This window comes from Lissotriton vulgaris, chromosome 5, assembly GCF_964263255.1.
Source record: "Lissotriton vulgaris chromosome 5, aLisVul1.2, whole genome shotgun sequence".
Classification (NCBI taxonomy): Eukaryota; Metazoa; Chordata; class Amphibia; order Caudata; family Salamandridae; genus Lissotriton; species Lissotriton vulgaris.
Genome location: NC_141693.1, coordinates 827,193,962 through 827,207,033, shown reverse-complemented (window position 1 = coordinate 827,207,033; position 13,072 = coordinate 827,193,962). Strand labels below are relative to the sequence as shown.

At 44.3% G+C, this 13,072-nt stretch overlaps 1 protein-coding gene across 1 annotated transcript in view; it reads left to right on the top strand.

Moving 5' to 3' along the window:
• Positions 1 to 12,842, top strand: part of LOC147711656 (uncharacterized) — a 523,516-nt gene extending 510,674 nt beyond the window's left edge. Inside the window, exon 7 of the mRNA XM_086920221.1 lies at positions 12,763 to 12,842. Within this exon, the coding sequence (XP_086776347.1) occupies positions 12,763 to 12,825 (63 nt within the window). The 3' untranslated portion in view covers positions 12,826 to 12,842. The remainder of the gene's footprint in view (positions 1 to 12,762) is intronic.
• Positions 12,843 to 13,072: the final 230 nt, after the last annotated feature.

Sequence of the window (13,072 nt, the reverse complement as noted above, 5' to 3'; positions counted from 1 at the left end):
CCCAGGCTCCCTCAGAGACATCCTAGCAATATTGACCAACCCTGTGAACTCTGATCTTATGTACCAGCAAAAGCCCCACATACATCCCTATATTGGTGGTCACAGTGTGGGTAAATTTGCTTCTGGTCCCAAGGGACCTTTGGCCGCTAGGCCAGGTGTTACCATCAGTTTACCTCCCAAGGTCACCCCTTATGGTTTTTTTTAGGGAATGTCCCCAAGCTAAATGAAAGTCTAAGCAAAAACCTTTCCCAATTGAAAAACAAGGTTACCCATTGGGTGGGGAGGCATAATGCTATGCGGACATGTCTGCCTCAACATATTCACATTGTTGGAGTGGGCAGCATTTGAAAAGGTGGGAAAAAAATCCAATGGTGACTTTGTAGTGATAAATTGTAATACACCCGGGGTGGCCACACGATTATTGGCTTCCATGGCATCACATAAAACTAATTTACTTTCCTCTATCTTGGTTTTACTTCTAGGTTTTTTCTATAGGCCTGAAGTAGTGTTTGCATTTTACCCAGACGCTTGAACCCGCTACTTTCCTCCTGATTTTTTATTTTTTATTTTAAATATTTTTATTGATATCATGAGGAAAACAGAGTACAGTTTATATTACATCCAAAAATAAATCATTGCCAAGCAAAGTTAAGCAGAATTATAAACATATAGTTAAACAAAAAAAAAAGAAAGACAAAAAAAAATTATAAGCTTTTAGATTAATGATCCCCATATTCTTTCCACTTTCAGCTTAGATTGAATTCCCCTTGTTTAAGCCAGGGCGTGTTCCATACTGAATATTTCCTTAACCAAACTCCACCACTCCATAACTGTCGGTGGGCTTTGTTGAATCCAGACACGTGCAATTGTAAGTCTGGCACAGGTGATTAAGATGTTCATAAGATCAGCCTGTAGCCCAGTCCTGGTAGACATACCTACCAGCACGTCTAAAGATGTTAATGTAATTGGGCGTGCAAGTTTCTGAGAAAGAGCTTTAATAACTCCCCCACAAAATTCAGTTAGCTGTGGACAGGTAAAAAACATATGGTTCAGATCCGCTGCGATTAGGTCGCATTTTGGACACTTAGTACAATCACTACTACTGTTGTTAGATGCCCATTTCAATATTCTTTTTGGTGTATAGTAAAGCTGGCATATAGTTCTAAATTGCTGTAGCTTAAGACTTGAAGAGTGCACAGAGCGACTTATGCTGTTGAAAGCTAACGCTATTGTTTTTGGGAGCACATCAGTTTCAAGTTTCCTACTCCACTTCTCAGCTAGCTTCAAACAGTCATCAGTTCTGAGAGCAGTGAGAATTTTATATCCAATACTAATCAATGACTTGTCTGTTTCCGGATATATACAGTTCCATATGTCAGAGTCCAAAATAGTCGTAAGGCATAGCTTGCGTACAAAGTAGTCCCGAATCTGGTAATATTTATACCGAGCCCCCTCAGTAAGGGTATAGCATTCCTTCAGTTTTTCAAATGTAATAATATGATCGTACAGGTCACCTAGCATTTTTATACCCAGACCGGATAAGTGTATACCGGCTCGGTCATGATATATTTCAGGAAAGGCAGGATTGCCCCACAAGGGAGCTCTGTAATGATATAGAGAAATTTTGCATTTAATGAGAAGAGCACGCCAAATACTGATAGTATCTCGCGCCATCTTGAATTTTACCCGTTTAAAATAGTTTGGATCGTTAAGTCTGTAAAAGAACATCTTAGCATCCTCCCCCAGCATGAGTTTGTGATAAAAAAAGCTATTGATGGGATTCACCAAACTGCGGAAGCGACTCAGAAAGGCTGACCAAAAGTATAATTTAACATCTGGAAGGTCGAGACCACCCTGATTGAATGGAAGTTTTAATAAAGAAATAGCTCGGCGAGCTTTTTTATATCCCCAGATAAAACTACTGAGGATACCGTCTAACCATTTAAAATAAAAATTATCTACCCGTAGGGGGATAGAACGAAATAAGTAAAGGTATTTGGGCAAGATCTTCATTTTTACCAGGTTTATTCGACTGATGATAGTTAAGGGCAATTTGTGCCATTTTTTAAGTGAGGTGGTAATTTCTTTTAATAGTGACTCCTAATTTAAAGCACATATTGCGTTTATATTAGCCGAGATTTTAACCCCCAGATAAGTGGCGGCCTCACATACTCCCTGTATAGGGGTAGGGGGCTTATAGTTCATAATAATTTGAGTCTTATTAGTGTTAAGCCTATATCCGGAGACTGTTCCAATTTTTTTTGCTTCTAATATAATACCTTTCATTGCTTCAGACACCCCTGTAGAATATATTGCAATGTCGTCCACGTAAGCAGTTATTTTAAGAGAGTTAGAGCCAGATACGAAAGGGGATATTTGAGACTGATTCTGCAAGGCAGATATAAATGGTTCCATTATTAGAGCGAACAACAAGGGTGAGAGAGGGCACCCTTTTCTCGTGCCTCGATGTATTGAGAAGATAGAGGAGCACTTCCCTAGATTACTAATTTTGGCAGTCTGGTTATCGTACAAAGACTGAATCCAATTCAGAAATTGGCCTTTAATACCAAATGCCAACAATGTAGCCCAGAGAAAGTCCCACCCCACTCGGTCAAATGCTTTTTCTGCATCTAATAATATCATACCGAGCGGGGTTGACTCGAACGCCATGATGGCCATGCTGATATGAGCTGTAGTATCCCTTTTTGGGATAAACCCATGTTGCTGGGGTGATACCAATCCCGGCATTGCTGGTGCCAGCCGGGTTGATAGAATCTTAGCAAAGATTTTAGCGTCATTCGTCGGCTGGTTTATGTTTTTTTCAAGAAAAAAATAATTTGAGTAGAGTTCCAAGATTTAGGAGCTTTGTCCCCTATCCCGATAGCCTGAATAACCTTAGAAAATAATAGAATCAATTCTTCCATACATATTTTATATAATTTCAAGGGTATCGCATCTTCCCCAGTCGCTTTGCCAGATGGTAAAGAGTTCATTGCTGTTCTAATTTCTGCTAAAGTAATATCGGCCATAAGTAGAGCAGATTGTTCGTCGTCCATGTTTCTTATTTTATTTAGAGAAATGTACCTTTGAATCTCTTCTTTAGTGACCTCATTTTCAGGTGTATAAAGATCTTGATAATACTTAGCAAATTGTTGCAGAATCGATTTAGGATGATTATAAATTTGATTATTAGCCCCTTTGATTTCTTTAATAATCGATTGAGCCCTGTCCTTGGCGACCTTATATGCCAATATTTTGCCTATCTTTTCACCACTTTTGTACTGTGTTGGTGGGAAATTTTTTAAGTTTAGCAATACTTTTTTTCCCTATAAGTATTTTTAAGTGCAGATTTTAGTTCTATTAAATTATAACCCAGTTCTTCAATGTTGACAGACCCGATAAGTAGTGCCTCGGCTAATTGATTCTCAATTGAAATTATATCAGCAATAGTTTTCTGGTCTTGACATTTACGTTCCTTATTTTGTCTCCAAATAAACTGTTGTGCAAATCCCCGTATACTGGCTTTGCACGCATCTCAGACTATTGATGGCGAAGTTGAAACCATATTTATGCTGATAAATTCCTTTAGATGGTCTTTTAGTTGGCTTAAGAAATCTGGGTTTTGGAATAAGTATCTGGGGAATGAAAATGGCCTAGGGTCTTGTCTCTCTGCTGCTACATTAAAAGACAAAAGAATAGGATTATGGTCCGAGGTAACTCTCGGGCAGGTTACCATAGCGCTTGTTTCGAGAATCTTGTCCGATACCCAGGCCATATCGATACGCAAGCATAATTTGTGTGCGGCAGAATAGTAAGTATAACCGGGTGTATTTGGATGTAAATACCGCCACACATCTTTTATGGCATGAATACGAGCAAGATCTAAGATAGCGGCGCGTGTCTTCCGCATTCTCTGGAACGACCCCCGTCTGCTGGTATCCATATTATAGTTCATAATACAATTAAAATCCCCCATTACTATATGCTCCCCTTCCCAGCTTAACAACTCCATATTAACTTGATCAATAATTTTGGGTTCATCTGTGTTTGAAGCGTAGATGCCACAAAGTGTATATTTGCAACCTTCAAGTATTAACTGAACTATGGCCCATCTACCCGCTTTATCAGAGGAGGTTTTGTTAATTTCTGCTCTGAATCGCCTATGTTTTAAAATAGCTACCCCGTGTATTGAGATGTTTAGATCAGTGCACACAAGAATGTCGTAGCCCAGTTGGTTAAGTAAGTTTCGATCTTTATATGCAATATGGGTCTCAGATATTATTACTATCTGTGGATTATACATTTTTAGTTCTTCAAACACTAGTCTTCTTTTGTTCCTACTGTTCAAGCCCGCCACATTCCATGCCAAACATCTCAATTGATACATCTTACATAAATTAAGTTCCCATCTTTAATGAATTCAAACAATTAAACCTTGCTATACATTAACTCTAAGCTCATTAGCTCTAGAATGATAATCCTCATGATGAAATTTTTTACCCTGATTGCTTTTCCCCCTCCCCAGAACCCAACATCTACCCCCAATTAAACAACCCCCACCCAGCCACCCTTGACCCAAGAAGAAGGCTGCTATGCATAGTCACAGCTGCAGGGGTCCGGCAAATGCTAGTGCTAGAAAAGATTAGTATGTACCATGCAGACTCCTATTTTTAGTTTCTTATAAAAGGAAAGAAAAAAGAATAGAAAAAGAGAAGAAGATACATATACAGATAAGAGAAGTTAGCAATTACTAAAAAAAAGAATGGAATGAGATAAAAAAAAAAGGAAAAATAGAGAGACTAAACGCTTCGGAGCCCCCTGTGGATTTTTAGAACTCACATCATCAGTGATCTTCAATAATCAATTGACCAAACAGCTTAAAAAATCTGTCTTAAAAAAAAAGGAGCCTTAATAATACATGTGAGTGTATGTGAGTATCATATCAGGTAGTTCATAAAGATTTGTTATCCAGGCAGCATTTAAGTTTGTTATATGAAGTAAATTATTATAATTGATTGTGTCATTATATAATTGATGTCACGTTCTTATCCGTTGCCTCCGATTGCCATTTAGTCACAGCTTGCTCGACTTCCCTTTCGTCCAAAAGATAATAAGTGCGACCATTCTTGTAAATTTTTAGCCTTGCAGGTTCCTGTAAGAAAGCTTGACCACCAAGAGCTTTTATTGGGTCTATAAATTGGCGCTGTTTCCAACGTCTCTCCATTGTGGCTTTGCTTAGATCTGATCTCGCAAAAAAGGTGACAGAGTCTATTGAGACTGGTGTATTAGGTCTTGCCTTTAATGAGATAGCTTGGCGTAGTAAAAAATGTCCTACGCAGATCAAAAGTGGACGAGGGGATTGACCCTCCTTGTTTCTTTGTATCAGTGGTAACCGATGGGCTCGTTGTATCTGCGAATCCCAGTCACAGTCGGACAGGTCGGGAAACCCCCTCTGAAATAGTTGTACCATAAATGCCCTAGGATCTGCCCCTTCGGCCCCCTCCGCAATCCCAAAAAGTCTAAGATTCTGTCGCCGCTGCCAATTTTCGATGTCCTCTAACTTAGCTTGCATAAACCCAATCTGGGCCTCATGTCTATTCACAATAGTTTCTGAGTGATTAGATTTTTCTTAAGTAGCAACAACTATTTGCTGTAGTTCCTCAACCTACCGGGACATACAGCCTAGTTTACCAGCCATCTCGTGTAGGGAGGATTGAGTTTTACTGTTGTCCTCTCGCATCTGCTGATAATGTTCTTGAGCCTCTTGCCTTTGCTTATTGAGCAGTTGTAGAATCAAGCTAAGTGATGAGGGTATTTCCCCTTGACTGCTCCAATCCGGAGTCGTACTAAGCTGTGGAATATCTGAGGGAGGAATGCTAGTTCCTTTATCAAGAGCCTTGGGAGTAAGCACCAAAGTTGAGTTAGAAGCAGCTGCTGCTACTGTTCCCAATGGTGTTGAAACTGCTACTGTTGCTGATGGTGTTAAAGCAGAAGTTGATATTGGCTTTGAAGCAGAGGAGTTAGAGTTTGGGGATAGAGCTGAAGAAATGACAGTGTTTGAGCTTAGGATGGGTGTCCCTGTAGAGGTTAGTACAGAAGCAAGTGCAATAGATTGCGCCGCTTCTGAAGTATTCAGATAAGGTTTACAGGTAACTTTGTCAGACTTGTCAGTTTTATCAGATAATAAACCTGCTTCAGTAGGGCTGTTACCGGACAGTCGTAAAACCATAGATTTCACACCCCCTTTTCGCCTGTACCCAATTCTGCAAAGAGGTATTCTCTGCTATCACTCTTTCCATTGAGGCTTTTGGTTTGTTAATTATCTTTTTCGTCTTATTTTTAGACTTGCCTCTTCCCTTTTTAATGCCAACAGTTTTGGTTTTACCACAAGGTGTACAGTTCGCTGAGTCCAGATAGTCTATATATTCTTTGTCTGTGTCTATCCCCTCGGTGTGCTCCGCCTCCCCAACTTCTACAGTTCTTTCATCCATTATTTCCTCTTCCCCCAAAGACGGCTTAGTACATATATCCTTTGGAATTAGTGTTGGTGCTAATGCAGGTACCATAGAAGCAGTACTACTTACATTTATTAAAGGGTCTCCTCCTATGCGCTTCTCTTTTTGTACCTGCACTTGCGAGGACTCTGTGTGAGAAATGCAGTCCGGAGACATTGCTGGTCCATTAGAAGTTTCAGAGAGTGCATCTGTGGGCTCCACGTTCTCATTGCTCTCTTTACTCTTGTTGCTCTCCACACCGGTATTAGCCACAATATCGCAAGATAAGCCAGAGGTGAGTACTGGGGCGTCTTTACCGCCAATGCAAACTCCTGAAATAGTCCCAGAACTTAGTGAATTACAAACAAAAGATTCCTTAACACTTTTTAACAGTGGCAAGCGTAAAAGCGGCTTACTAGTTATAGGTCCCGGTTTCTCCGCTCTCGGCATAGTTTTCTTTTGGCACCCGGTCTCTGGTAGTTCTGAGCCATCGGTAATGTTTCCCTCAGCAGTCCCGTTTGTACCAGTAGTTCTCCCTGCTCGGGCGTTCCTCTGTGCGTTCTGTGCGTTCTTTGGTGCCATCGTGTGAAGAGTTGTTTCAGGAGCAGACTTCAGACCCAACCAGCTGAGCGCGGCCGCCACATCCAATTTGGATCCACAGAAGAGCAACAGAAGAGCAAACGGACGTCTTTTAGATAAACAGCAGCGCTCCTGCAGTGCAGCGCGGTGAAAAGTTTTCAGAAAAGGTCAGTAGCATCTAGCATAACCGGACCCGCCGTCAGCTGTCCTCCCATCTGGCTGCCTCAACCCGCCATCTTGCCTTCGACCTCCTCCTGATTTTTCAATGAAAACATTTCATAGGTTTGAGCAGAGTCGGACTGGGAACTGAAAGCAGCCATGGCAAATTTAGCCTGACCAGCCCCCGTCTGGCACATTGCGAGTGCAGCGAGTGAGCTAGACCACTAATAGGGGGGTTTGGGAGGTTTCTCCTCCAAAAAAATTGGGAAAAAGACAGACAAAAATGGTGCATTTTACAGCACATTTTCATTATATATTTAATTGCATCAACTTTCAAAGCACAGTAAATAGTAGATGATGACCGTAAAGAGCACCAGGTTACTCACCCAGTTATATGTGTACCCATAGACATTCTTACAGGAGAGCAACAAAAATAGACTGAAACATACAAACCTCGATTAGTAAAGGGAGCAGTCCTTTTTGATCTGTTTTAATTGTATTTGAACATTGTAAGAAATTGGGATTGTTGGTCGACTGTGGGTATGACTCAGGGGTGGCTTCTAAATTTGAGTGGAGGAGGGTCGCCCCACAAAGAAGAGCCCTAGTCCAGAGCTGAAAAACAAAGAGCATTTGCAATGCAGTAGGTCTCGCAAATTTTGAAAATTAGAGCTCTTGGTGTTAGAAATGACAAGGTTTTTAAATTTTGTTTTCTGTACATAGTGGAGTGATGATATTTGCACAGTGCTATTTCTATTCATATGACCTTGTGGCGCTGGAGAACCAGAAAATGGGAAATAGGTTATGAGGGGGGGAGGGGGAAGACAAGAGGGATATGCTGGCTGTGAAAAAAAGTAACTATGGAATTATATGATCTTGAAGCCTCAAGATTTTAAAGTGGACTATGTATTTCGCAAACATGACACATAATCAACAACCTTCTGCATAATCTTAGATTACAACACATTGTAGCTCATACAAAAGAAAAGCATGACACGTGGTGCTGGGCACTGGCATGTTCTCTCTAAAGTTTAATTTGGCACCTTAGAGTTGCTGATTGTTGAATTCAAGTGCTAAACTGGTACTAATGTGGTTAATCTTTTTCCATCCAGTAGTTATTGTTACAGATATTGTTTTTAGTAAAGTCTTTTGTGTGCAATAAAAAACTTACAAAATAATCATAGATGCACAGATAGACACACACAAACTTGCAAGCACAGATAGAAAGAAACATGTATACTCAAACTCATGCATAGAAATGCACTGTATTGGAAATAGCCAGCTGCCACCGCATACACAGGTAGATGCAACCATACGGGCATACACACACACACTTACGCACACACACATACAGGCACAAGCACATACAAGCACAGACACAAGCTCACATAGACAAGCACGTAAGCAAGCATGCACATACATATACAGAATTACCAAGAGGAGATACATTTACAAACTCACACCTGCAGGCAGATATATACAAGCACACATACACAGGCACTCTTATATACCTACGCATATGTGCACTCAGATACACATGCATTCAGGCAAGCACACACACATTTGCATGCACACACTCTTGTGTTTCTTGTCTCACCCCTATGAGGTGTCTTGAACGAAATATTTATTTCAATTTTTTTGCAAATGTAAGCATTTGAAGTGCTTAGATGGAGGCAGTGGAAAGATAGAGATAACAAAAGAGAGAGATGAGTGTGTGAGATGGGGAGAGCGATATAGGCGCCCGTCTTTGCCTGGACCGCGCCCAGCGCCAGACCCCCTTGCCCCCGCAAACACCACAAGACCCGACGCCGCTTCGATGCAAACAACCTCCACACACTCAACAACGGTCGAAAGTCCACCTGTTTGCAGGCCACCCCAAAGCCCACTCACGGACCCTTCAGCTGCTGAAACTGCAGCTACACCAGCCAGTGCACCCCTGCATGTCCTGTCCATCCCAGCACTGCCAGCCACAACCATCTCAGCTGCATACTACTCAACGCCCGCTCAGTCCACAAACATGCTGTTGAACTCTGGGACCTGCTCGACTCCTCCGCCCCAGACATCACCTTCCTCGCGAAGACCTGGGCAAACACTGACATAGCCATAGCCATCCTGGATGGCTACAAGATCACATGCAGGGACCGAAACAAAAACAAGCCAGGAGGAGGAATCGCCATTGTCCACAGGAACACCATCAGAATCTCAACCAACACCGAAGACTCCCTCAGCATGGCCGAACACCTACACTTCCAGATCCACATCGATCACAATCCCACTCTCAGAGGAACCCTTGTCTACCAACCCCCGGGACCCCGACCACAGTTCAGCGAATCCATTGCCGACCTCATCAGCACGCACGCCCTCACCTCCACAGACTACATCCTCCTCGGAGACCTGAACTTCCACCTCTAGAACGCCAATGACAGCAACTGCACAATGTTGATCGACAACCTCCCCAACCTCGTTCTCAAACAACTCGTCACAACACCCACCCACTCAGTCGGACACATGCTCTACCCCATCTTCTCTGCTAGCAACCACGTCACCTTCAGCCACACCACCGAACTCCACGGGACCGACCACCACTGCATCCATTTCTCCTTCAAGAAACACACCACACACAACCAACCGCAACGCATCCCACACTGCAGCTGGAATAAAGTCACCAAAGACCAGATCATCACCACACTCGACCGAGACCCTCCGACCGAGCGCTCCGAGACCAACGTAGCAGCCACGAATTTCAAACAGTGGATCGACGACTGTGCCAACACCCTCGCTCGGATTAGGAAACCATCCAAGAGGCGCATCAACACAAAAGCCATCTAGTTCAACGCCAACCTCCAGAACTCCAAGCACACCTGCAGAAGACTCGACAAGCAGTGGCGCAATGACCAGACACCAGACAACCACGCAGCCCTCATGAACGCCAGACACAAACACCACCAACTCACCCGTTCCACCAAAAGAACCACCTTCATGGAACGCATCAACAACAATGCACACAACAGCAAAGAGCTCTTCAACGTCGTGAAAGAACTCGCCACCCCCAGCTCCTGCTCCAATGACGTACCACAGTCACAAGAATTCTGCAACTTCCTGGCTGCCTTCTTCCACCGCAAGATCGTAGACATCCACAACAGCTTTGACACCCAGATGCCGACGGCAGACACCGACACCCTGACTCAACACCCACCACACACACCGACCTTCTCCTCTCCTGGCACAACGTCAACGACAAAGATGCCATCAAAATCATGAACACCATCCATTTCGGTTCACCTTCCGACCCTTGCCCCCACCACATCTTCAACAAGGCAAGCTTCATCATCGCACCCCAACTCTGAAAGATCATCAACAGCTCCTTTGAGACCGCCACCTTTCCAGAGAGCTGGAAACACGCTGGGATCAATGCCCTTCTCAAGAAACCCAAGGCAGATCCTAATGACCTCAAGAACTTCCGACCCATCTCCCTTCTCCCTCTCCCTGCACCCGTTCCCAGCGAAAGTCATTGAGAAGACCGCCAACAAACAACTGACCCATTTCCTGGAGGAGAACAAATTCCTGGACCCCTCCCAATCTGGCTTTGACAGTAATCACAGCACAGAAACCGCCCTCATTGCCGCCACCAATGACATCAGGACTATACTGGACAACGGCGAAACAGCGGCCCTCTTCCTCCTGGACCTCTCAGCCGCCTTCGAAGCCGTCTGCCACCACACCCTGCGCACACGCCAACCCGACTCAGGGATCCGAGACAAAACCATAGACTGGATCACCTCCTTCCTCACTGGCAGAACCCAGAGAGTCCGCCTCCCCCCTTTTCGATCGAAAGCAACCACGATCACCTGTGGCGTACCCTAAGGATCATCCGTCAGCCCGACCCTTTTCAACATCTACATGGCACCGCTTGCCAACATCATCCGAGCACACCACCTCAACATCGTCTTGTATGCCGACGACCCCCAACTGATCCTCTCCCTCACCAAGGACCCTGACACAGGCAAATCCAACCTACACGAGGGAATGAAGGCTGTTGCAGAATGGATGAAAAACAGCTGGCCGAAACTGAACTCCGACAAGACAGAGATCCTCATCCTCTGCTCTACCCCCTCCGCATGGGGCGACACCTGGTGGCCGACCACACTGGGAGCTGGCCCGACACCCACCCACCATGCACGCAACCTGGGGTTTAATCTGGACTCAACGCTCTCTATGACCAAGCAAGTCAACGCTGTTTCCTCCGCCTGTTTCAACATCCTGCGCGTGCTCCACAAGATCTACAGATGGATCCCCACTGAAACCAGACGAACAGTCACCCAGGCCCTCGTCAGCAACAGGCTGGACTACGGCAACGCCCTCTACGCAGGAACTATGGCCACACTCCAGAAGAGACTCCAACGCAGACAAAAAGCCTCCGCACGCCTGGCCCTCGGACTCCCTCGCCACAGCCACATCACTACCCACCTGAGAGATCTGCATTGGTTCCTGGTCAACAAGAGGATCACCTTCAAGCTCCTCACCCAGGCTCACAAAGCACTCCACAATGCCAGACCAGCATACCTCAATGAACGACTGTCCTTCTATACCCCGAACCGCCAGCTCTGCTCCACAGACCTCACCCTAGCCACCATCCCACGGATCTACCAAACAACCACCGGTGGCAGATCATTCTCCCACCTCGCCGCCAAGACATGGAAACCCCTCCCCGCCCACCTGCGCCAGACACAGGACCGGCTGACCTTGAGGAGACTTCTCAAGACCAGGCTGTTCGACCAGTAGCTGCTTCTCCCACCCCATAGCGCTTGAGACCCTCACGGGTGAGTAGCGTGCTCTACAAATGCATTGATTGATTGATTGATTGATATGTAAAACACAGACGAGAGATATAGAGATACAGGTTTAAAGAAACAAAAGATGTTAAGGACAGAGAGTGAGATGGGGCAAAATTGGTGGATGGGTACGTAGAGAGCAAGAGAGAAAGGGGAGATGGATGAAGACAGGTGAGAGAAAAGGCAGAGGTGAATGTGTAAGGTGAGAGAGGTGGAGAGAGAGAGGGGTCATCGGGTAAAGAAGTAAGACAGAGCAAGAGACAGAGTGGTATGAAAAGACAAGAGGATGTGTAAGGTGAGAAGGACAAAGAGGTGAGAGAAGGATGAGGAGACAAGGGATAGGGACACGTGAGATAGAAAGAGAGGGAGGAGAGAGAGAGAGAGGGAGAGATCGGGAGACGTGTGGACTGGCATATTGGGAGAGAAAGAGGGAGGATGGCAGAGCGAGATTTGAAGAGAGAGAGAGAGACACTTAGAAAGAGAGCACGAGAAAATGAATGAGAGATCATGAAACAGGGTGTATGATAGAGGCACAGATCAGTCAAAATAAAATGTTTGCACAGAGCATGGAGAGTAGAGTGAGAAACTGGGACAGGGTGTAACAAGTGAGAGTTAAAGGCGCAGAGCCACTGAACTTTTCTCCCAAATACTGCACTGAGGCAGGTTCTGAATCTACAGTTGAGTTTATATTTCTCTTTTAGGTTCTTAACAGGCACATACAGCCAACAAGCTTGCCTACAGCTGTTGTTACAATTTTCAGGTAGAAGAACTGAAAAAATACAGTTTTGCCAGGGCCTTCAGGAAGTATATCCTTACATCGTCTTGGCAAATGTAATCTTCGTTTCCAATTGTAGATTTCTTTGGAATTGTTTTGGGGGGAGCGAGGAGGGGCGGAATCTTATTTAATGCCATATGGTTGAAAGAAAAAAATCTGATAAAATAATTTAAGTGTTGAAAAAGTTCCGGTTAAAGACAAGCAAAGACACTAAAACGCACATATAAACTCTTTCA